Source organism: Agelaius phoeniceus, chromosome 6, assembly GCF_051311805.1.
Source record: "Agelaius phoeniceus isolate bAgePho1 chromosome 6, bAgePho1.hap1, whole genome shotgun sequence".
Taxonomy (NCBI): Eukaryota; Metazoa; Chordata; class Aves; order Passeriformes; family Icteridae; genus Agelaius; species Agelaius phoeniceus.
In genome coordinates, this window is record NC_135270.1 from 60030965 (window position 1) to 60056623 (window position 25659).

General features: G+C 42.4%; 1 protein-coding gene and 1 long non-coding RNA gene across 6 annotated transcripts; one reads left to right on the plus strand and one right to left on the minus strand.

Moving 5' to 3' along the window:
- Positions 1-3119: 3119 nt before the first annotated feature.
- On the minus strand, positions 3120-24215 carry NAA30 (N-alpha-acetyltransferase 30, NatC catalytic subunit). Of its 5 annotated transcripts, XM_077180841.1 has the most exons (6): positions 24126-24215; positions 23762-23824; positions 22895-23710; positions 15502-15625; positions 13429-13484; positions 3120-6529 (listed from the first exon to the last, which is right to left on the minus strand). In XM_077180841.1, exons 2-6 carry the CDS (start codon positions 23819-23821, stop codon positions 6392-6394), a joined length of 1194 nt encoding a protein of 397 aa, XP_077036956.1. In that variant the 5' UTR covers positions 23822-23824; positions 24126-24215; the 3' UTR covers positions 3120-6391. The 5 variants fall into 5 exon arrangements, with proteins under 5 accessions (XP_077036956.1, XP_054490486.2, XP_077036953.1 ...); XM_054634511.2 differs by having other exon boundaries at positions 22895-23824; positions 24126-24213; XM_077180838.1 differs by having other exon boundaries at positions 22895-23712; positions 23758-24179.
- Positions 23768-25659, plus strand: LOC143694429 (uncharacterized). The gene is made up of 2 exons (XR_013182910.1): positions 23768-23903; positions 25242-25659. It is a non-coding gene; the product is annotated as an uncharacterized LOC143694429 (long non-coding RNA).

The window sequence follows — 25659 nt, forward strand, 5'->3', positions numbered from 1 at the left end:
ACATTGAAGTTTGACATTTCAATAAATGTATTTTTTGGCCTGTTTTGACACAGTAGGAGGGAGTGAGAATACTGAGATTACAGAGCCCAGTGCAAGGCAGCACCTCTGTAAAAGTCTGCTCCATATTCCATTTGTCAGTTTATAAATGGAGCCACTGCAGTAATCTCTGCTTCATTGAGATCAGCAGATTTTTCAATTTCCCTTCAATAAAACAAAACAAAAAAAAACCCCCAAGGAGAACACTTTAGCTTTTTAATCATATCCAGACCTGTTTCCTGTAATGAAGAACTTCTTTTCCAATCCCAGGAGAGCAGTTCTTTGAATGTCACTTTCAGATAGTGAGATAAAAATCTCTGCTGTTTGCAGGAAAAGGCTCCAATGCCATTTGTGGCTTGAACCACTTCCCAATTTATTTACTTTCTGAGGCTGTTTACATTTTCAGGCAGCCCAGCTCACTCATCCCTAACACTCAGTTTATTGCTGCAAGAAACACAGCCCTGTGCCAGCCACAGGAGAGACTTCAGACCTGAGGACACCTAAAGGCTTTTTGGATCAAGTCACCTGAGTAAAAAAATGGGTGGCAAAGAAAAGAAAAAAGTCAGTTTTGTGGTGAATTTTATCACTGACCAGCAGCAGGAGGCACGGATGGAGCAAGCCCTTCATTAGGGCTGAGCCTGAAACTGCTTTTCATTCCTGGAGAGCTGCAGGACTCCCAGCCCAGCACGGGGAGGGGACATGGGGGACAAGGACATCCTTAATTTGTCTGAAGAGCAGCTGGTGCTCATCTTTATATAATTATCTCCTCCAGCAAAGCCTCCTGCTCAGAGTCAATGGGGCTGGAGCACACTTAGCCCAGCTCAGGAGTGACACACCAGCTCCTCTCACCAAGTGCATCCAACTGCAAGGCTCCTCTGTTTGCTCTTGCTGATATTAAAGACTCATTTTGATTTAGACTAAGAGCCTTTTCCATCCCTTGGGAGGGAGCTGTGGCAACACCAGAGTATTCAATTAACTCTGTGCTCTAGATTACTCATAGAAAGGAGTGTGTTCACATGGACAGGGATTGTCAGGGCACTGTCTGGAAGGGGGTTGAATAGCTAATATAATAAATATAGTAAAATTAATATAATAAATATCATATATTTATTATATTAATTATATATATGTATTATATTATAAAATAAATATATAAAATATATACTACATAAAAATAATATAATATATAATTTATATTATTTTAGATATTTTATAATTTATATAAAATATATGAATAATATAAATTATATATTATTTATCATATTAAATATATTATCATATATGTATATAAAAATAATATAATAAATATAGTAAAATATATAATAAATATAATATTATAATGTAATACAATGTAATTGAATAATATATTAATATAATATAATATAATATAATATAATATAATATAATATAATATAATATAATATAATACATATTTTTCCAGGAGTTGGAGTACAATAATCTTTATGGGTCCCTTCCAACTCAGGTTATTCAACAAGTCTATAGTATTATTATTATTATTACATATAAGTAATCACTTCATTGCATAAATCTTTCTTGCTTTAGCAAAGCTGCTTGGTCACCTACTTTTCAACCTTCTTCTTAACTGGTATTTTACAAACAAACAAACAAACAAAGAGAGCAGCAGGTGGCATCTTGTTACAGACAGAAAGTAGGAAACCAGTTGTTATCAAGCTCCTGTATTCAATCTTTGGCCACTACTTCTTCTTTGTCACCTTCTCTCAGTCTTTGACACCTGGAGAGAAGCATTCACTTCAGCAGAAAGTAATTTTCCTTTCCTGCTTTTGCTTTCTTTATTTTTAAAGAGAAAATTCCCCAAATCAAAGCACTAGCTGGTTCAGAAAATAGGAAAAACACCTCTCAGAGAAGTTAAGAAGCTGTTTAGGCCATTTTTTGCTGATGCTCTCAGGGTTCAGTTTTGGTTGTGATAGATAATTTCTTAAATCCAGGATGGAACTTGTGGTGGATGCAGAGCTGGGATTTAAATCTGTGTGTCCCTCCTGGAGGTTACAGACTCCAGCCACCTGCAAGGGCTGAACAGCTGGAGAATATTCACTGTAATAACAGCATCATGGAAAGGTTTGGGTTAGAAGGGACAATCCCATTCCACCCCTGCCATGGCAGGGACACCTTCCACTGCCCCAGGCTGCTCCAAGCCCTGTCCAGCCTGGCCTTGGACATTTCCAGGGATCCAGGGACAGCCACAGCTGCTCTGGGCACCCTGTGCAGGGCCTCACCACCCTCAGTCAGGAATTTCTTCTTCATCTCCAACCTAAATCCATCCTCTGTCAGTTTGAAGCCATTGCCTCTTGTCCTGTCACTCCATGCCCTTGTAAAAAAGTTCCTCTTTGGTACTGGGAGCTGTAAGGAATCCAAACAAACTGGAAGGAGAAAAGCCTTGGAGCTCCTGGCAGAGGAGCAGCCAGGTTGGGTACAGCCCTCAGTCACCCACACACCACACACAGCCACAACTGCTGGCAAATCCCCAGGGTTTTAGGAGCCTGGACAAAAATGGGATAAATAAAATGGAATAAAGCTCAAAGTACATGGAAAGTACTTTGAGAGGATTTCAAAAGTACATTTTTTCTAAGTACATACAGGACTCCTCTGTATGCTTGAAAGAGTTCTCAGCATTGCAAGGGCTGCAAGCAGCTCTCAGTTCTTGCTTGCTTGCAACCAAAATAAGAAACTCCCCCTCCTTACCTCCCAGGAAAATCCAGAGTGTCTGTGTTAGTCATGACTTAAAAGCCATAAAAAAGGACCCATTTCAGTTCAGCTGTGACACTGTTCAGATAAATGATGTTCAACATGCCCCTGACACAGCCATGGCAGTTTTTAAATCAAACCATGATAGGCAGTTTTCTCCTGTAAAAATTTTCCCACCATTTCTCTGTCACAGAATCCCAGAATGGTTTGGGTTGGAAGGGATCTTCAAGACCACCCCTGCCACGGGCAGGGGCACCAGGTTGTTCCAAGCCCCATCCAGCCTGGCCTTGAGCAAGTGTGTGTTTGTATTTTGTAGAGCAAGCAAAACAAGCATTAGAACATTCCCGTTGAAAAGGAAATAGATAAACAACGTAACCATTTATTTGACTGCATTGTATTTAGACAACTTGTACATTTCGTAACCCCACTGGTTTTGTTCTCATCAAAAAGGATAAAGGGACAGAAGAATATAATCCACTCAAAACAGCAGTCCAGTATTTTGAGATACACTTGCTATTTTCATAGATGCCCACCTGATACCTGAACTCCAACACAGGTTGTAATGTTTATACAAGACCTGAAGTTTTTTCAACACAGCACTGAGTTGTAGCAATGTCTTGCAGTGCCCTGAAAAAGTTTGTGACATACTCTGCAACACCAATCTGATGATGCCTTGAAGGTGATGAACCTGATCATTTCTTAAAAAAAACCAACATAATGAATGCAAACATCCAGACTGACATGTCAGCCAATAGCAACATTTGGGCAAATTTAAATATAAAAGCAATCAACTCCTTAGTTAGATTTGTCAATGCAAAAAGGCGAGGGGGAGAGAACTGTGTTTAGCAACAGACAGGAGAAATAACCAACCTTTCCTTGCTAGATTCCTTTTGAAAACCTATGCAAATTCAAGGCTTCCCACTTGATTTCCTAATCCCAAGCAGCACAGAGAACAAATCTGTTTGACAGGACCCAGCACATGCAGCTCAGTGTCTCCTGCAGTGAACTCTGTGACACAGCAGCCATGGCATAACCTTTCAGGCCATATTGAAAAACAAAAAAAGGGAGATCTACACCTACTTTGCTCGGTATTTTCAACACAGGCATGGCAGCAACCACTTCTTACAATAACCAACCAGATTGTATTTGAAGTTTGCTCCAGAGGAATGATTTTGGCAGTGAGGAGGGATTTCAGCTCACTTGCCAGTCGGCTTTTGAATCTGAAGACACCCACGGCTTAAATATTAACCAATAGAAAACTTGCCTGTCTGGCTTTGCAGACTGAAACCCCAGCAAGACACACAAGGCAGCCCAGTTTGCAATTTGTGAATCAAGTCCAGCAGCTGCTTGCAAGGTCTGAAACCTTCCTGATCCAGCTCCAAGGTAGTCCCCTACATCCTGGACCACAGCTGAGGGAAACCTGACTCAAGGGATTGAATCCAACATCGAAGTCTTAGCACTGATCAAAACTGCTGAAAAGCCACCCAGAAAAACTGGCAGAAAAACAAGAGGTTTTATGGTGTCACAAGGCAGCAGTGGCTACACACAGGCTTTAGGCTGAGCTCCAGCATGTCCTGGGGGAAACAGACCCCACTTACAACACTTTGTCTTGGGCACCGTTTAAAGATGAGTTTTCTTTACTGAGGGGAACAGACCCCCTCGACAGCACAGGTGGTGTCTCTACAAGCAGAAAACTCAGCAGGGCCAACTTCCATTAAAAATCTTTATTTTCAAATACAACTCATGATTTGTACATGGTAAGAATCGTCCATCACCATGTGCGATTGGTCTGTGCAAAAGGTGGCTTTGCTCAAATCCAGTTTTCCTGCACAGGGCTCTTTTCCAAATGATACTGGAGGTAGGGGTTTTGTTGGTTTTGTTTTTAGTGTACAGTAATTAGCAAAAATGAAAACAAACTAACAAAAAAAAAACCCCAAAACCAACCCCACGACTCAAACCAAACCCTAAAAAGGAAAAAAAAAAAAAAAAAGTGTAGTAAGGCAAATCTGGAGAATTCGCTCGGTTCCATGAGAGTGGATTCACTGAGAGTTCATCCTTTTGATCCCTGTAAGGACCATTCACCTCAGAGCTGGACTTGATCCTGGTGGGTCTCTTCCAACTCTGAACACTCTGAGATCTCTGATTACAGAGGTGCTTCCACAAGTCACCTAATACCTTTATTCTTGTCTTTCAAAAAACCAAAACAAAACCAAAACCCCCCCCACAAACAAAACAAAAAACCCAACCCAACTGATTCATAGACCTGGGCTATGGAATCACACGGAACAAGAAAACCTCGACGCTGTCATTACTGAAAAAAATGATGGGTATTGGTAAAACCTATGTAAGCCCAAATAAAGAAAGGAAAAGAAAAAAAAAGAAAAACAGAGCAAGAGTGAATGCAAGAAAGAGAGACAGAATTCCTTCCCCGCTGCTTTGATTTTAGAGGGGAAAAAAAAATCCCCCAATAATTTAGCTCATGTAAGTTGAGAAAATGAGAGCAGCTGAAAATGAATATGATACACCTTGAAATTCACTTCCAAGACCAAGAACCAAAGATTGAAGCATTTTAGAACACTGAAGCAAAGCAATCTGAATCTGAAAAAAATTGTTCCAACTATCTTAAAATAGCTGTTTCTCAGAGCTTCTAGCAATAATTTTGATTAAATAAAAATCATACCAATTTACATTAATTTTCTATATCTTCTTTTAAAAGAAGTCCCTCACTCTTTTAATGACAAAAGTGCATCCAAACCCAGCAGAGATTCACTGGTGCCACCAGGTTCTTTTAGCAGCTACTCAAGGTTTTCAAAATAGCTTACACTTCTTGCTATAAGAAGGGCCTTCCAACCCCTTGTTTGGGAGAAGTATCCGAATTATAAAAATCTGAAATAATTTATTATCAAATCCAGAATTTAAATAAAAGCAGATTTTTTTTTCCTTGCAAAGACAACTGAAGAAAGTAAAAGAATAAAAGCATGCACTCCAAACTTAGAGGTGAAGACAAATATACTTATCTATACAGGCACTGGCAGACGCAATTTAATGGTTACTCGTTGTAACACACACCCCACCCTACAATACATTTTTTCATTCACTAATCACTGAGGTACCAATATTTAAGAATGGAAAAATTCAATATTGAAAAATAAAACCTAAAATTGAAGCCTTTTTTTTCTTCTTCTTCTTCCCCAGAAAACTATGGCAATTTTTGTATGAAATGTTAGTATACTTATAGAATTTTACAATCTACATTGGCTTTATTTTGAATTTTCGGGAACCAAAAGCGGCGTTCCCATCCAGGTTTTCTCTGCTAAAACGTTCACTGTGTGGATGTCCTAAAGAGTCAGCAGACTTGCAAATGAATGAACATATCTTGGCTATCACCTGGCACATCTGGCTGGTACCAAAAGGACTCGGAGTCTGAGACAATCGGCTTTAATTCGGAACAAATGCGCCATGCCAAAGTGCAACGAATGTGTGCGACACTCAATGGGACACTGACAGGTTTAAGAGCTGCATGGAAAGTACTAAAAGTCCACCTTGCAAAGCAATTTGGGACAAATTGCATTGCATGCAAAGGACAACTCTGCGCTGCTGGGACGTCGCTTGCTGGCTGGGATGGGGCCTCCTAACGCAGCCACAGTTTCAGACGCAGTGCATCCACTCCATTTAAATAGTATCTGAACAGCCTCTTGTCTCGCACAAAACCAAGGTTTTCATAAAGTTTCAAAGCAGACTTATTTGTGATTTCTGTTTCCAATACAACCTTTAAGGGAGAAAAGAAAGAAAAAGAAAGAAAAAAAAGCGTGTCATGTTAGTTGGCAGTACACAATTGCTGAACCAATTCCAAAGGTTTTATTTAAAGGTATGGTTGTTAGCAATGAATGGAATTCATTTCTTCTTATCTTTACTTAATTAAGCAATATTTCCACATTAAGCATCCATTTCCACATTAAAAAAAATATAATACAGCATTTCATCCACAACTGTAATTGTAAACAACATTCAAGATTTTATTCTTGGCTGTAAACAGTATTTCAGTTCACCACCTCGTAACAAGGGTAAAAAACCACATCAACAAACAAATCCCAAACAGCCTCCCCCAAAACCCAAGCTACCAAACAGGTTAGGGTCCAAAACATCTTTTGAGTGAGTAGCTGAACTTCTGCATGTCACAAGACCTTGGCACATGAGGATTTAATGATTTAGTATCTTTGACCCCTGATTCCTTGGAGTTAGATGTAGATAAAAGCTCTGAATTGACAGCAGCTGTCAGACCCAACATTTGCAGTGAATATTTTTGCTCAGCACAAGAATCACACAGTGGTCTAAGTTGGAAAGCACCTTCAAGATCATCCAGTTCCAGTCCCCTGCTGCCATGGGCAAGGACACCTTCCACTATCCCAGGCTGCTCTGAGTCTGATCCAATTTGGGTACCAGCAAATACCCTAAACCCAAATCACAGGGCACACCAGAAGAATAAGCAGAGTTTTCTATATTTTTCCCCCTCTATTGGTAAGATCCTAGTTGCATAAAGACCTGTCAGAAATAACTCAGACCATCCAAAGCCAAGTCCAAGAGTAGTCCACATTAGACTCAAAATTGTCTCAGAATTCTCAAGCACAGGTAAAAAACTACACTGGCCTTAACAAGACATTAATCACAAAAAGTTCAGAAGTTTTCAGAATTGTTTCTCTCTCTCTTTTCTACACATGCACTGGACAGAGCTCTGCCACAACTGACAAGCCCTGCATTGCCTCCATGTAATAAAAACTCACTCTGCCTCTTGACTGGTGTTCAACTCAATTATTGAAGGTTCTGCTATGAGCAAGAACAGGGGCTGAACTAACAAGGCTTGGGCTCCATACACCTCTGATAGTGAATATCCACATATTAAAGAGCAACTGATGGTCACTGTAGAAAGACCATAGAATGAAAACACAGGAGCAAAATACCAGCCTGGATTTGTAGAGCAGTTAAAGTCCATCTGCTCTGTGGCTTCTGTGGCCTCCCTTCCTTCAGGCACACATTCCAACTCCCTTTTCCCTGGCCTCTCCTGCCACCTCTCAAGGCTGGCTCCTGAGCTCCTTCCAAAGCCACCTGGCAGAAAACCTTTCCTTTTTCTCTCCACAGGGTTTGTTTTCTGCAGTCTGAGGAGTGGCTAGGCCAGTGTGAAAGGGGGAGGCAGCCAGTGGTCAGAGTGGCCTGAAACTTGAGTCAAATAAATGCATTAAAAGGATTTTTAAATCTTATTGGAGGTGACCAGTCTAACCACTGGCTGCCACATTCCAATGGGAAATCCACCTGTGTTTCTCAGTGTAAGGACATTGAAAGAACAATGAAGCTGGGGATAACAACCCAATGAACAATATAAGACTTGGAAACAGTTAGTTTTAAAAAAAGGAACTAAGAGTCACACATTGAAATATTAATCATCAGAGTTCTTAAATTACAGCAGGGCAGTGCTGTAGCTGCACACTTAAGACAACCTAATTCAATTCTTAGTTTTGTGACAAGATTGAGAGATTGAATTTCTCTGTTTGGCACTTCCCAGAACATTACTAGTAAGTCCTGTGGGAACTGGAGAACTCCTAACATCCTTCATCCATTAAAATGGGTAACTATTCATCTGTAAGAAATTATGGAAGCACCATCATTTTGCTGGAGAAGGCTATTTTCTACACATTGTACAACTCCTTAATTCCAATTTAAACAGAACACTGAAGCCAAAGCAGGAATCTGACCTGTGCAGAGGATTATTTATTTGAACTCTCAGCTATGAAGGGCATTCACTTTCTCAAAGGTTCAGTAACCTGGCACCGTGATGTAACAACTCTCTATTCAACTGCAAGCACCAACACCTGGCAATGCTAAAACACTTCCAGCACTGCAGTGATTGAGCTGAAGGGAGTGGTTAAATGTTGAAATACAGGTTTTTTGGAATCCCACTACCTAAGTGAATGCTCATCTTGAAAGCAAATGCAGGAGATTTGCTCTGGTATTTCTAAGGAAGCCTCAGCACAATGAAAAGTAATTCCCTGATCTCAACATACTGCAGATGAGGACATGTTTCTATTATCTGAAAAGGAAACACAGGCATATTTTATTCAGATTTCATTAGCTTCCTTTGGTGAAGAACGCATCTCTTCCTGTGTGAGCTTTTCAATCGAGCTCCAAATCTTCAATTGTTACATTTATTTCTGCTCTTGTGGGTCGATTTTGTTGTAACATATGCCTGTTAAATCCTCTGATAACACAGCTACACCTCCCCTGAAGGGCAGCAAAGCTCTGATTAGATTTAACAGTGTTTTCTGCTCAAGTTGCAACTTTCTGAAGGTTGTGACATTCTCTTTTATCTTAAATTTCATAAACCAAACATTTTAGCTCAACTCTAATATTAACTGGGCTTAGAAGCAAAAAGATATCTATATTAAGAGTGGAGTGCAATGTTTCCTTGTTGCTGTATTTTCACACCTTTAATTTATTCCTGAACTGAAGCCAAATGGAGTGGTCAAGCCTTCTTGCTTCTGCAGCTCAAACTCTGAAGGAACTCAAGTTTAAAAGCAAAGTATTAAGAATGGATACAGCCAAATTAAGAAAGTCCTCTCAGCACTCAGAGGAGGCTGCTATCCTTACTTTTAAGTCTGACAGATCATCAGACTCAAGTTATGAGGGCTTGTCCAGTGTCTTTAATCAATTTAACTGCCTTAACTTTTAAAGATAGGCATTACCCAAAAATCTAAAGTTCATACTTTTTATGTTTTGTAGATTAGGGAGAAACTAAAAATATCAGCAATGTAATGATTTCAAACAGGATTCCATAAAAATGCACATTTCCTTTTTACTAGTGTGGTGCTGAATTAAAATGACACACCTGTAGTGTGGTCAGAAACCCCACTCTAAATCACCCTGAAGTTCTAATGGGAAGTCTCATGAAAATCTGTGGTTCCCTTTCATGTTCTACATTTTTGCTTAAAAAGGGTTTTTGAAGTCCCATTACTGGAGTCTTATTTTCATTAGTTACCAATCCATTCACTTCATATGACTGAAATATTGTATTATTTCAGTAACACCAAGTGAATGGGTTGTATGCAGATTCCTCAGTCATTTGTTACAGATGGAAAACCTGCATATGAACAACTCCTCCTTTCCAATTGTAATTAAGGGATGTAACAGTTCCACAGGATGGCCTTCAGCTGTAGAGTTGTGGGAAATTGCTTGCCAGCAAAAACAGTACAAAAAGCAGCCAGACACCCACCTTGCTGCAGTCAGCACATGCTTTTCTCTTTTAAACTGGAAGAAAAATATTTCCAAAACTTTGGAGCTGAAAGCAGAACTACTCACCTTCACCTGATTTATTTCCATAGTTCCCCTTTTCTATGCAACCAGCCCAGAGTTATCCTAAATCACTGTGACCCACTGGAAACTCAGCCCAGTACAGTTCACTACCCCAAATATCAGAATTCATGAACATCAAATATTTTTAAAAAGTCACAAAGGTAAAAAAAAAAAAATACCAATCAGAGATGCCTAAGTTTTGTAATGTTATATGCAGACACTCCAGCTGGAAGCTGCTGTGTGAGTATTTTCTCCAGGCCTGAAGGTTATTTCTGGTTCAAGCACCCACCCCCAACAGCAGATCACTTCCCTGGTTTCTATTCTAATGTAGGCCATGGCCAGCTCCATGGCCAGCTCCTCCCCTGCACACAGATTCCATTCCACTCTATTCACCTCCTCAGTCACTCCACAGCTTTCCCAGAGAAAATCTTCCACACCCCTGAGGAAGACTCTGCCCCTCAGGCAGGGTGCTGACCACTGTAACCCACTCATTCCATAGGCCTGCCCTGGTTTATTCCCACTAAAACAGCCTCCAGGGGAAAAAAATGTCCTTAAACACCAGAACATTGCAGCAGGCTTTGAAATGCCACCTATCAGCTGTGATTTGTCAAGATTTTCATCTGTGGTGTTGTATAAATCCTTTGTTTTTCAGGACTCAACACTGGTACCTCCAAAGCCAAATCTCTGATACTTTGAAAAGCAACACACTGACTGAGGCATTTATCAGATTATATGCCACAAATTATTAAAATTAAGTCTATTTACTGCATCTATTCCATAATTAGATTGAAGGGAAGAGTTTCCAAGCAGCCTTTGGAAATTTTTCACAACACCCACAGCTGCATATTCATGTTTTTAATCCTATTCCAAGCAAGTTTCAGAAAATAGCATTTTGCTTTTAATTGCACTCCATCTTATCTCAAAAAGCAGTATCTTTTTATTTTCATCAGGATTCTGATCTTATTCAAAGATGTAGAAAAATACCTTAAAAAGCTGCAGGGATGATTAAACTATTTCTATGCCTCACACAGACAAATTATTATGATGCACCACTTTGTGTTTGATGAGCTTTAAGCATCAATTAATCAGAAACTGATCTCCTGACAACTGCTGTGAAAACTGGTGAGACCCAAGAGTTGGGCAGAGCTTTTCATGGGTGCCTAGTTAGATTTTTCAGATTCTGGTCTGACTCAAAACTCAGCACTGCACCACATAACCTCCTTATTTTACACCATTTTGAGTATGTGGAAGAAACCTACTTGGTGGCAAAGGAAAAAAACAAACATGAAAACACTGGCTGTTTGGTTGTGGATAACCTATATGTGGAAAAGAGTAACATAAATAAAAATAATTGTGGGTGTGCCTCAGTTGATGGTGCAGAAAAATAATCAGTAAAATACTCTGCTTGTATTCCATGCTCCCTAAAGGACTCCCAGTCCAAAATTTAGTGCCAGCACAAGACTCAGCTGGTGCAAAAGCCCCCAAAAATCAGGGGATGTGTTTGGAATCATCATTCTACAAACAGCAGCTCCAAAACCACGGCTGGCCCCATCCAGCACACAATTCAAGGAGTCTGAATTGCAGTGCCTTTGAATAGAGACAGAATCTGAGCAATGCCCTCTGCCCCTGGTCCAAAGCATTTATACAGCACCAGAGAGGAAAATCTGTGACTAACACTTAATGAGACCTCACTGCAGACCTGCAACCCTTATCACATTTATTTCATGTTTATGGAGATAAAATGCCAGCAAAAAAGGATCTTGGATTAATATGACAGTGGTAGAGGAAAAAGACACAGAAGAGGTTACTGTTAGAGGTCACCTGCTAGATAGTCCAATCTAAAAATGAATTTACATGAGGAGTAGCACACAGAGATTCAGAAATTACACAGTAATTACTGCAACTCAGAGCTTCAGTAGAAACATCCAGTTCTACTCCTGCCTCTCTAATAACAGTGGGCAATTCACTTCCCTTCTCTGCATCTCACTTCTGCAGCTGTGGTGTGAACACTGTAACCCTGATCCTCAAGTATTTTGCAATTTTAAAAAAATCTTGACTAGTCTAGAAATGGGAAATCAACTCAAGACCATAGTGGAAAGCAATGGGGAGAACAAACCAACCAATCTCTCCCTGATTAGTTCAGTGTAGACAAGTAGTAAAGGAGATTAGAGGAAAGCATTTTAGAAACAAGGATAGAAGCAAGAAGCCCAAAGAAAGACCTTAAAAGAATTACAGGCTGCACTGTAGTGCCCAACTACAACATAAATTAGAAGGTGAGGGGGCAGAAGACAGCAGCAAGCAGAGGCATGAAGGGATCTGAGGGGAAGAATAAATCTGCCAATGAATGAAGCCAGAGCACAGGCAGGGATGCTGCAAGAGGAGAAACACAACAAGTGGAAAATAAACTGGAGTGTTTGCCAAAAGCCCTGTGACACCAATTGTAGCTTTGCATAAGAAACTTCCCCAAGGGCAGTGGGACAATGGAGGGAGCAGTGGGACAATGGAGGGAGCAGCTGAAGTGAGATAACAGAGAGATCAAAGGCTCATTAACTATGACACACTGAAATGACAGTGCTCACTTATCAGCAACAAGTGCACTGTGCCAAGGAGCTGGACGTTAAAGGGACAGATAACCTGGGTAAGAGGATGGATGGATGGATGGATGGATGGATGGATGGATGGATGGATGGATGGATGGATGGATGGATGGATGGATGGATGGAGAGCTCCTCACAAGTTAAACAAGGCACACAACAATAGAGTTGTTTTATGTACATATTTATATTTTTAAAGAAAGCAGGAACTGTAATCTGGTGAAAGAGTACCAGCTTGTAGGGAAGTGGTTCAGTCCCTCTCCCTGCAGGTCTGTGTGTCTGAGCTAACCCACTGCAGCCCTGCTCTGTGCAGTGTCACAACAGGCTGATGAGTGCCTGTGATAAATCCACATTCTGCAGCAGCACAGCACACACTGTTCTGTGCCTGGCTGTACTCTGAAGGGATGGCAGGGCCACACAGGACATGCTCTGCCCACTGCTCAGCTGCACCTCAAATGGGGCCCTTGCAGGAAAATGGGCCTGAGTGAAGGCTGAGGCAGCTTCACAATGTAAATTGCTGAATTTCAGCACTTAGGACAAATTTAGAAAGTTCATCTCCTATTTGTGCCATACTTTTTTTAGAGGTTGTTTTCTCTTTTATTATAAAGGAGCTTCTTACCAACTTATTTCCCACCTAAAAAAAGTCCTGGAGAAGAAAAACCTGTGAAATGAATCCACATACAAGAGAGTGCAAACCATTTATATTATGAAAGTTTTGATTATAAAATCTTACCTCATCACAATCTCCTTCAACCATAGCATAAATAGCTTTCTTAACCAAGTTTGTACCTGAAACACAGATTTCAGTAAGTGTCAGAGTAGCAGTGCAAAACAAAAATGCCAGTTTATATATGACTAATGTGTGCTACCTACATGACATGACACCTGGGGAAAGGAGGGAGCAAAGAAAAACAAGGAGTTGCAGTCAAGCTGCAGTCTCAAGTTTGAACACTAAAATAATCTGTGAAGTTATCCAGAGACTCAGCTGAAGTGCAAGATTCTTGTAACACAAGGATATTAGAAACTGGCTGCTCTGCTCAACATGGTGTTAAATATAGCCTTCCAAGATGTGATTCATTCCTTTTTGTTGCATTTAAAGTCAAAATCTGCTGGCATGTACTTGAAGGACATTCATCTTCCATGGGAATTTCCTCTTACTAAAACAAATACTTGTATTAGTAACAGAACTTATGAAACCACTGTTTTTATGGCTCATTCCCATTTGGGTTTGCTAGTATCTAATAATATTCTCAAAGCCCATCCCTTCCCCTCAGTCAAGCATTAGCTTAATTTTTTAATCATTATTTTTCATCTATTTCACAACAGTTCTACAATGTAATATCCCTACCTGTCTGTAGAATTGGGGTGAAATTGAAAGTTGATTTCAAAGTTACTAGTGGAAAAAACTGCTGTTCAGTGAAATTGCATGAATCTCACTTCCATAAGAAAGCTATGGAAAAGGAAAAAAAACCCCAAGGTATCTACAGAATGTTTTAATACATTCTCAAAACTTTAATCAAGTAAGATTTTCACTGAATGCGATGATCAAACTGTTCTACATTTAAAGCAGATCTTCAGATTAACAGCACACTTTGAGAAACAGCAAGGTGGCAAATGTAGGAAAAAGCCAACAGATACGATGTTAAGTAAGCAAGGCTTTAAAGATAAATTCTATGTATATAATTCTAATTTAACCACTGACTAAAGTGAAGGAAAAGTCTAGCAGTGATCTTCATAATAACAGCATTAGCTCTTATTTACTTCTGAATCCAAGCACCTGCAATTAAATTATGGCAGACTCCTTCATGACTCAGCTAAATGGAAAGGAGAGACAGTGATTTCTCAGTATCCTCTTCCTCTGCTCCACTACAGAAACCAACAATGGCTTTTGAATTGCACTGGGGAAAGAAAGAATCTGCACATGCTTGAACAGTCGTGGTAATGTGTTTTTTTGGAGGGTTTTTTCTGGAAGAAAGCAAACACAATGATACATTCTGCAATGGATCACTGTATTTTTTGATTGCAAGTAATTTTCTGTCTTTAATCACAGAAGCATGAGCTGTTCAGTGTGGATGAGTGGTGAAGCACAGCTCTAAGCTTTGGAGCTGACGTCTACATTTAGTTAAAAATACCTTACATAATGTAATTTCACAATAACCAGCATGAAAAAATTAAGTTCCATAAGAAGAGATATTTAATTAAGCCAACTTGGCTAACTGGAGTTAGAATGAAAATCCCTTCACCAGGGCAAAACTGATTAATGAGAAAGGGCAAACTCCCTGCCAAGAGTGATTTCTTTACCACGTACCTTCCCAACAAAACAGATCTCCATTTCAATCACTCAAGTAACAATACACAGCTATTTTTCTTCCCTGATTAATACAATAATGAGCTCCATACATTCTCCCTGATGGGTAATATATGCATAATTTATAGGGGGAAGTCAGGGAATAAGTTCACTGTAAAAAAGGAGCCTGAACACAACATGGAAATACAGCGATGAGGGCACACATAAAACCACAAAGCAGTTCCCACTGTTATTTGGCAGAGGTAGAGGTAAGGGGCTGCTGCCTGCCTCTCTTTTTGCCTTATCAGATCCCAGGTGTGAACCTCACAGGGCATTTCAGGTTATTTTAACAAAATCAGAAAATCCACTGGGGAGCCTGTATTGTTGAGTAAGGCGAGGATGACACACAAAGCACCACATCCTCAACTTCACTTCAGCTTAAATCTTTATGACAGCTACAGTTATCCCAGCTAGAGAGGATTTCAAGAAGAAAGAAGAAAAAAAAAAGGCTATTCTTACCAATTCCTTTTCTTCTGTATTTGGAATCCACTGCTAACATGGCTATATAACCTCTGCGGAACATCTTTTTGTGCATATCCAGCTTGCAGACGATGGCACCTACACACTCCTCACCTACCATGGCCTTAAAGACAAACATACACGCATGGAATTCTCAGTTTGGGATCCACAGGGCTACCAAAAGCAGCAAAACAGTTCATTTTTCAAGTGAAAGAGCCCCACAGAATTTGTTTGTGTAAAGCTATGAAAAGGTAACGAAGTAAATTTTAAAAGTGTCTCCAAAAGTATTACTAAGATTAAAAGACTTAATTGCTTTTTTACATTCCAATAAAGATCCAGGACAATTAACAACCAATGAATTATTCCAGGAGAGAACCACATTATCATTTCACAAAGTCTACAGGTAAGAACATGTGTGATTAAAAAGGGAAAATAAATAAATAAAAGACCAGGTTAAGGCATAAATTACCATTTCATATGGACTTCTGCAGAGGAAAAATGTCCATTCCTGTTTTATAGTGATCTGAATTTTCCTGTGTAAGGGCTGTGCTAGATAACATGCTTAATTTTTGTCTGGTTTTAATGTCAAGGCCACAAAGGATCAGAGGAAAGTGTTGCTGCATTTAATCTTTAGACACTGTCGTTTTCAGTCACATGACACCCAGAGAACAAACAAAAAGGCACAGTTAATTTCACACATTTTAACTATTGGGGGATTTCGTTTGTTAAGAGCACTGGCAGTTAATCCCAGTGGCATTGTCACAGTAACCGTGGTCAAGGAGACGTAGGCATCCTGAAATATGAACAAGAAAAACCCCAAAAAGGAAAGGACCCAACTCCTCCCCAAACACTCAGCAAACCACTTGCACACCCACTATGTTCACCAAAACTTCACCATGAGAGAAAGGAAAACTGAGTGATGTTAAGTGAGGGATTAGGCAGCACAAGGGATTATGACATTATAACCTGCAGCAGTAGAACTCAGTAATGCTGCAGAGTGGGACAGCATCCAAGGGGAAAACAAATTCCTGGGCACTCAGGAAAGATGGGCAGAGATAAAAAGAAACTCCTAATTTTACATATGGCTGTGTGAGTGGATCCACAGCCTTTGACAGAGCTGCAGGGAGGACCAGCCTTGGGCTCGAGTGCAGCAGCTAAACCAGGACCACAGCACATGATTGGCACAAGCATGTGCTGCCCCAAGAGCTGTGGATAATCCAAATTTACAACTCTAAGACATGGCAAATGAAAAGGACTTGCTAGAGCCAGCACTGCCAGGCCTCAGAGCAGCCACCTGTGAAGCCAGAGCTCACTGCTCCACAGTCTGGGGTATAAACTCAACGACCTGAACCCTTGTGCACAGCTTGGAGGCCAAAGCTCCTTGGACAGAAGATCCCTTCCTGCAGGTTATACTGCAGGCACAGCCTCTTCACCCCAAAAAGAATCAAATCTTTGAGCATCTCCACCTGGATGGGGGTAATGAACCAAGTCAGCTTTTAACCAGGAGCTGCAGCAAAGGTGAAATGAAGCAGCCAAAGAAAGTACAAGCTGCAGTTCCAAAGCCCTGTGATACAGCATGATTATAATCCCATTTCTAATGTAGCTGAAGCAAATATAACTATTGCTAAGTTTTTATTTGGCAGGAAAACACATTTCAGCAGTATCCAAGAACAACCCTGAACAATCTAACAAGTGGTTTTTAAAATAACAAACAGAAACTGTAGCATGATCTAACTGGACTGAAACACAGAGCCTCTAAGCAATCTTTCATTTGTTCCAAAACACAGGTTATTCCACAGAAAAGAGGAGCTGTGCATGCAAAGGTTCAGTTCAAGGCAAGTTCTGTATCTCAGCTCAGACCTGAGAAAAGCAGGGAGTTAAATAAAGAGTATCATCAGACAAACTGCTCAGAACATTGCTATAATTATGCAGAGTACCTCGATGTAATCTTATCCCTCACTAAAAAAAAAAAAGCACACCACAAACTAGCATGTTATAGTTGTGCTTTGCCCTGGAGTGAACACGTGCAAACTGTTGATCCTAACAGTTATGTGGAGAATTTTTAAGATATTTTTATATATATTTTTTTTTTACATGCTTCAGGAGTAGTGACAAGCTAGACATTTCATATCTGAGCTCTTTCTTGTCCAGGGCACTTTTTAGCAAAGTTATATTCATGAATCATATATTTAAAATGCTAAATGAACAGCAAAGAATTTTGTTTCAGTGATCAAAGAAGCAAATACCCACAGGTTTTACCACTGCTGCCAGAGAGCTGAATAAAGAATGACTGTTACCAGTTCTCCAAACCCTTAAATCTATTTCTCTGTCTTTAGGCAGGTAAGTCTGGCAGTTAATCTACAGCTGTTCCACTCACAAAGGGAGTAATGCATTTCCACCTCATTTAGAGGGGTTTTTGTTGCCTTTCCTCTCCTTTCTCCTTCTTTCCAACCTTATCTAAAGCTGGAAATGAACCTAAACCAAAATGATGCACAATTTTACAATTTAATTTCCTGGAGAAAGTTAAACTCTGTGAATAAAAAAACCCAGATTGAAATAGGGAGAGTTGTGAGGAGGGAAGAAAAGTAGCTCCCACACAACATCATTTAGGAAAAGATAATCATGGGCCAAATTTTCCTTTCAGGTATACAAGAGTACTTCTAAACATGCAATTTTCTACAAACAGAATTCAGCCTAAGTCACTATATATGTTATAAACTCCACAGAGTACTACAAGATTTACTCCAATAGTAAGTTATTAGTAGCAGGATTAACATACATGAATCCAAATCCAATATTTGCATCATCTTTGTTCCTATGAATAAGTTTAAATGCTTAAAACAAACCAGATTTTAATATACTGGAAGAGCTAGTAGAGAAATGTCTGTAAATCAGCAAGAACATTATTTTTCATAGAATTAATCAATTTGTATTAATTTCATTATCAAAGATGGCATTATGTCTGTCAGCCACAGTCTGAGTATGCATTTAATATCCAGATCCTGTCAGTTTTGTTTAAAGCAGATTAAAACAGCAATTAGCCCCAAAAGGGAAATATTCTGCAATTCAAACCCAGCAGAACCTGCACTGCATTTTTCCTTTCACACCTGCACCCAAGTCCATCCCAACCATCCCAGGCACAGCTGGGTAGGAGCTGGCTCCCATTTAGGGATCAAGTTACCAAATGCCATTAGAGGATACACTCAGGGTAATGGTTTTAACCTCACTGGGCCACCTCAGCCACAGCTCTCCCCAGGACCTGGCAAATCACCACCTCCCTGAACCTGGGCAGCAGCAATTCCCCCCTGTGTGAGGATCACCCCTGGAATTACTGCCCTGGCTGCTGTCACCTGCTCAGGTGCTGCAGGGACTTCAGTTTCCACAGTGAGAGACTGTCTGAAAGTGAGATCACTCCCCAAAAACAAACTGGAATATAAAGTTTGCAAATTCTCCTACAAAACTTCTTCCTACATCTGCCACGAGGCCAGGAAGACTTCTCAGACAACCTCCTGACTTTTCTGGTTCTTCCTTTTTAAGCCCCAGGTTTTCCACAAGTGAAGAACAGGGATGATGTCTTACAAGTCTTAATTTCAACACACTAAGACTCTTGAATCAAATCCAATTTAAAAAAATGCAAAGCATTAGTATAAAACAAGACTTAACTGCAGTCATTTAGGATTTACAACACATTTAAAACCACTTACATGGAATTAATAGGTTATTTTTAAACTTGTGAAAGTTTAAATTATAAATGCTGCTATAGCTAGTGGCAAAGTTAAGAACCCAATAAAAGCATAGATTTTCTAGATTTTTCTTAAAAGGCAGCTGAATGGTACAGTGAATTACAGGAGAGGTTACAACACTCAGCCTTTTATTACATTCTGTCTTACCCAAACTCTGGCACAGAGCAAGGTTTCCTAAGCTCACCTCTCCCACGCTAAAGGATTTTGAAAACAATTTTCTGAAATATTTAATGTATCAGTCTGAAATGCAAGCTTCAGAACTTTAGCACTGCTAAGACGAGAAGCTTCAAAACCACTTTAAAAGAAAGCTGCAACGTTGAAAATGCATTTAGAATCCATCTGCGGACAAAGATGTAACATTGCTTAAAAATACCTCCCATGAAACACAAGATGCCCCTTGCCCCTGTCATTCTTTGACAGAGGAGTGGGTATTTGAGGAGAAACTGGGCTGACAGAGCTTCTGAGAATAAGCAAAAACCAGACATTCACTGGGCACCCACACCTAACACACAGTGCAAAACTGCTCGTCTGAAGACAGGCAAAACATGAGTTGGAACAGACAGCTGGAGTTTTACAGAGTCCCAGAATGGTTTGGGTTGGAAAAGACCTTAAAGATCATCTAGTTCAACCCCCTGCCATGGACAGGGACCCTTCCACTGGAAGTTTATGGAGGAAAATGTCATTATTACCTTGCCACAGTCCAGATACTGCTGCAGTGGGACACCTCAGCACTGAGCAGTATTCCCAAGCTGCTACCCCTAAAGTCAGGATAACAATTATGTGGATAAATTAGATATTGAATTCAACAGGGTTTTAAGACTTTCAGTATCTCCAGGTCCTTTTGAAGTGAATATTAACTTCTTCTTTGGGTGTACAGTTAGGAAGTGGTCTGAGCCTGCAAAACTGTGGTCACTACTGACCAGTCAGGGCTGGTCTCTGCCTTCCCTCCAGCTGTGCACTCCCACCTCTCCTCCTGCACCTGGGACATCCTGCAGGAATAGATCTGGAGCTCTAAACCAACAGAGCATCACCCTAAAACAGCTAAATACACACACATTTACAAGTAAAAGCTGGTCAGAGGGGTAACTTGGCTCCCAAAATCACAGGAACACAGGGGCTGGCATAAGGCAGGAAGAGGGAGTTGAAGAGACAGGGAAAACAAGCACCAGCCCTTAGAGCAACTGGGCAGCTTGGGAAGGCCAAACCAAAATTCAGCAAGTTTCAGATCCATGCAATAAAGTTAATAATGTCCCCAGAAATTAGCTTTGCATTGTCAGAATAGGGAAATTATGGTTTAGATGATTCACCAAGTGCTGTCTGTTTAGGGAAAATACACATCCCACCTTACATTTCAGTGGTGTCAGTCTTTACCCCTCACAGGGAGAGGAAAGCAAAGGTGCCATGACAGGGCACAGGGAAAACAGGTGAATGTGCTCTGGAGGAGTTTTCAAAAGGTGATGGTGAAATTCAGCAAAGGAATTGGCTGAAGCCTTACAGATCTTTTTTCAAATACAATCAAATCACAGGCTAACCCCTCTTCCCAAAACACTCAAAACCCAGCCAAAACCTGAAACCAGCAGGGTGTGGGGCCACAATGCATTAAATCAAATGATTCTGTGAGATCAGGCACTGAGCTTCAGGCTCACCATCCTGACAATTCTTGCTAATTGAAATATGCAGTCCATGACTGAAGATAAATATTTTAAAGCTATTTATTGGAGAGAAGTAGTTCAGGAGTCCATTAACTGCAGGAACAAATTATATTTTATAGATCAGAAAATTTTCAAGACAACCTCTAAGAAACAAACCTCAAAAACATTAAAACCAGTCACAAAAAACCCCAAGCTCCCCATACATGAATTTGACTCAGTATGCTGCAAGACCTTCAAATTATTAAGCAGATAATTTGCTGGCTTTAGACATTCACAGCCATGTATTATTCTCTACACTTTTATGTACTTTACATTGTTTCACCTTTCTAAAAAAAAATGGCAAATGCATTGAGTTCAAGAAAAGTTTTGTTGATTCTTCAGGGCTATCAAAAAATGAAGCTGTCACTACAAAATAAGCTTTCTTTCCTTTGAGTGATATCTTACTCTTTAAATGCACTTATTAGAAATCATCTGTTTTAGTTTTCTGTCAAACAACTTGTCATTGCTCTTCTCACAACAAAATTCTCCAGTTATTCCCTGACAAAAAAAACCCCATAATGAGTGAAAATCTAAACAAATGCATTCTGATCTAAGAGTATCCAGCACTGCATTGGCATCACCAGGTCTGTGCCTGATGCTCAAAGGATGGACTTTGGTAATTCTTGAGTATTTTACTCTCAGTGTGAGGTAAATCTGTCACAGGCAGAGCTCAGTGTTTGAACATCACCGTGCTCTGATCAGCATCCTTGTAATGGCAAACATGACTTTGCATCCAACAATGCTCTCCAATATTTCCATATTCTGTTTTGTTCCAGAAGGTCAACATTTTGCTTTGCTCAACTTCCTGTAATCCTACTGTATTGCCTCTGCAGGGTTTTAAGGGGCACAGTTCTGAAAATCCTCCTACAAACCATACCAATCCTGCTATAAATTCTAGCAGATCCTAAACCAGGAGCATTCAGGAAGTTGAAGGCCAGATGGGCTCCACTAGCCTCACCTCTTGTGCTCATATTCCATCAAAATTTCAGAGATACCCCTGAACTGAAGGGTGCCTTGGCTCTGGCTAAATCAGACTTTCAGAGGGGTGTCCAGCCTTCAGTAAAACATCAAGAGACAAGAAATCATCATTTTCTTTAGCAAGGAAGGGGCACAAACTCCCCTAAACGCTCTGTTTTGCAGCTGGGACTGTTGCTATGAGTAAACCGAGCACAGCTAAGCCCTTGCTATGCACATGCACTCCTCAGGCCAGCTTCTACTCACTTTCATTTACCTGTGGACGCATTGTCATCCTAAAAGCATGCAACTGAGACACAGAAAGTGCTAAACATTTAGGAAGGCAGGGAGGCAGCTAAACCAGCCTTTCAACAGTGCACTGGGAAGAATACAACACTAAATATGCTGTTAGTGCAGGGAGCCAACGTGAGCATTCCTGCGTGCTGCGAGCACTCTCACACCTGTAAAAGCAACACAGTTGGACTTGTCTTTGTCAAAGTAAGCTCACAGATCAAAAAGTCTGCTAAACCTTTCACAGTGCCTCTCCACCTATCACTTAACATTTATGTGCCAGCCCTGCTTCAGTCAATTTTAAAACCATTGTGCAAGAATTAGCAAGCAGTTACAAGGCATTAGTGGACTAAGTACTTTCTTTTTTAAATCCAAGCCCAGGAACTGAGACAGAATCATAAAATGAGCTACCAAAGGTCACAAAAGCCAATGTCAAAACCAAGATTAGAAGCCCTGAATTCTTGGATCCTAGCCCTGTGCTCAAACCCTTTCCCCACCATTTAAAACACGTGTTAACAAATGCAAAACTTCGGCCACGTGCTTTACTCGTACCTGCACGGGTCACAAGGGGACAGGTATTCCCAAAAAAGCTCGGCCTTACCCACAGAAAGATGATTAAAAAGTATTTCCACAAACGCCAACCCTTCCATCCCCGTCCTCCCCAGCCCCAAGCCACTCCCAACTCCTGCCCTCCCTGCTCCCTCCGGCACTTACCAAAAAGCAAAGTTGTGGCCAGTTGTGGATAAAATACCTATATGTGTAAATGGAGTAGGGTTCAGACAGATCTTTGGTGATCAGTCTCATGATATCGGGCATCTGCAGCTCTGACTCATACTGGACGTATCGTATCGTTAGGTCCTCCTCGGGCTGACAGTCCGTTCCCGAGCCTTTCAAACTGCACGCTGCTTCTAAGGACTCGGAGAGTAGCTGCAGGGACTCCGACTCCTCCTCCCCTCCTTCATCCCCCTCCTCCTGCTCTTCCTCCTCCAAGCCAGTCTCTCCTGCCAGCCCATTGCGGGCTGCAGTCTTAGCAGCAGCAGCAGCCGTGGTTGTGGCAGCAGGCTGGCTCTTGTCCCCTTTAGCCGGGGGAGAAGGAGGAGGAGAGGGTGCAGTCCTTCCCTGGGGAGAGAGGTGGTTGGCGTGGGGGGACGAGCAGGGCGCTGCGCTGGGGGGCGACGACTGCTGCTGTCCGGAGCCCATTGTTTTGCTGGCTCGCTTGTTCTCCAGCCCCTCGGGGGCCGCCCCTGCCTCCGAGCCGAGGATCTTGCCCTTGAGGGAGGCCCGCAGGTGCCGCAGCTCGGGGCTGATGAGGCCGTTGAGCTGGTGGTTGTGGTGCGGGGGGTGGTGGTGGTGGCGGTGGTGGTGGCGGTGCTGCGGGCCCCCCTTGCCGCCGTCGCTTCCTCCTCCTCGCTGCTGCTGCTCCCGTCCGCCCGCGGGTCCCTCCTCTTCCTCCTCCTCCTCCTCTTCGGCCTCCTCGTCCTGGGCGCCGGTGCAGGCGGCGGCGGCGGCGGCATAGGAGGCGGCGGAGGAGGAGGAGGAGGAAGCAGCCCCCCCTCCTCCTCCTCCTCCTCCAGGGAAGGGGGAGAGCGTGTCCCCCTGCGGGGACAGGACGCTGCTAGGCCCCGGCGGTACCTCGGCCATATCCTACGGGAGAGACCGACACAAACTCACCGGGGAGGAGGAGGAGGAGGAAGGCGCCAAACCCAGCGGGGGCCACGGGAAGGTGTGTGGGGGGGGAGAGGCGCGGCGGCCTCACGGGCCGCGCTCGGCGGGGAGCGGAGTAGGGGGGGGGGGGGGGGGCGCGAACAAAGGCACGCACGGTGCCCGGGCCGCGCCTCGCCGCCCCGCCGCGCCCTGTGGCGGCTGCCCCGCTCCCCCTGCGGGCGCGGGCGGCGCCGTTCCCGCAGCGCTCGGGGCCCGCGGTGCCCCCGCCGCCGCCACTCACCGCCGCGTCTGGGCAGCTCCCGCTCCGCCGCCGCCAAGCGCGGCCGCCGCGGCCGTAAAACCCGCGGCCAGTTCCTGTCGGCCCTTACGACACTTCCTCTCTTGGCGGCGGCGCCTGGAGACGGCGGGGCGGGGCCGGCGCCCTCAGACGGGACCCGGTGCGGCGGGAGCGGGGCAGGGATACGGAGGCGGTCACCGGGTTGGAAAACTCCTCTGAGGTCGATGAGCTCAGCCCATGAGTGAACACATCCAGTCTTTCATAGACTCGCAGTGTCCTGAGCGGGCAGGGATCATGGAGTCCCGCGCCCGGCCCTGCACAGGACACGCCAGCAATGCCACCCTGTGCCTGAGAGCGTTGTCCCAGATCCGAATTCTGTCAAGCTTGGGGCTGTGGCCATTCCCTGTTCAGCCTGTTCAGTGCCCAGCACCCTTCTTCTGGGGGAAGAACCTTTCCTGATATCCAGCCTAACCCTGTCGTGCCTCAGCTCCTGCTGCTCCCTGGGCTCCCCAGAGTGACGAGATCCGTCCCTGCCCCTGCCCTGCTCAGGGAGCTTTGGCTGCTCAGGGTCTGACTCTGCTCCGGGCTGGGCACACCGAGTGTCCTCAGCTGCTCCTCATGAGGCCCCTCCAGACCCTTCCCCATCCCTGTGGCTCCTCTGGATCCTCTGGAATAGCTTCGTGTCTTTTTTGCTTTCAGCACCTCCGGGGATGGTGACTCCGCCACCCCCCTGTGCAGTCCATTCCCGTGTGTGATCGATCACCCTTCCAGTGAGGAAATTCTTCCTGATATCCGTCCCCTCCTATCAGGAGTTGTGCAGAGCCACAAGGTCCCCCCTGAGCCTCCTTTTCTCCAGGCTGAGCCCATAATTTGAGCTCCAGACCCTTCCCCAGCTCCATTCCCTTCCCTGGACTTGTTCCAGTCCCTAAATGTCATCCTGAATTGTGAAAAATGCCTCTTTTATGATTGGCTTTTCGCAAATATTAAAATGAATATTACATGTGTTATGTTAGAAAGTTATGCTGTATTAATTTTCTTAAGTAGTGTGTTAAATATAGTTTTAGGTTATAACATAAGGTTAAAATAGAAACTATGCTATGTAGGATATTTTTTTTAAAGAAAGGACTCGCACGGAGACAGCAGCCACAGGACACCTGAATCTTTCAGAGAAAGAGAATTTATTGCTCCATTATCAGAAGAAACGAACTTCTTCCTGCCTCGCTCAGCTGCCGTCGGGATTCAGAGGAAGAAATTGACACTGCCCAGACAGAATCCTGTGTTTGAATGGAATTTCTGCATCGTGTATGAAATGTATGAGTATGCAACAGGTTATTGTTTTTAAGGGTTAATCCTCTGTTAACGGGGGTCCTTTTTCGGGTGTGCTGCCCAGAAAAAGGTACCCGGACTGTCCATAACTCTTTGTTTTTATTGTTTCATATTGTCCTAATCCAAATTGTCCAATTTTTTATTACTCTAATTACATTGCTATTTTTATAACCATTTTATTACTATTAAACTTTTAAAATTTTAAAAACAA

Excerpts from the sequence above, each read along its gene's own strand:
- NAA30 (XM_054634511.2), bottom strand. The coding sequence starts at position 23,821 with ATGGCCGAGGTACCGCCGGGGCCTAGCAGCGTCCTGTCCCCGCAGGGG. Across the intron at positions 15,626-22,894 it reads GGCCACAACTTTGCTTTTTG|GCCATGGTAGGTGAGGAGTG; the intron begins GTAAGTGCCGGA and ends TTTGTCTTTAAG. Across the intron at positions 6,530-13,428 it reads TTGAAGGAGATTGTGATGAG|GTTGTATTGGAAACAGAAAT; the intron begins GTAAGATTTTAT and ends TCTCCCTTAAAG.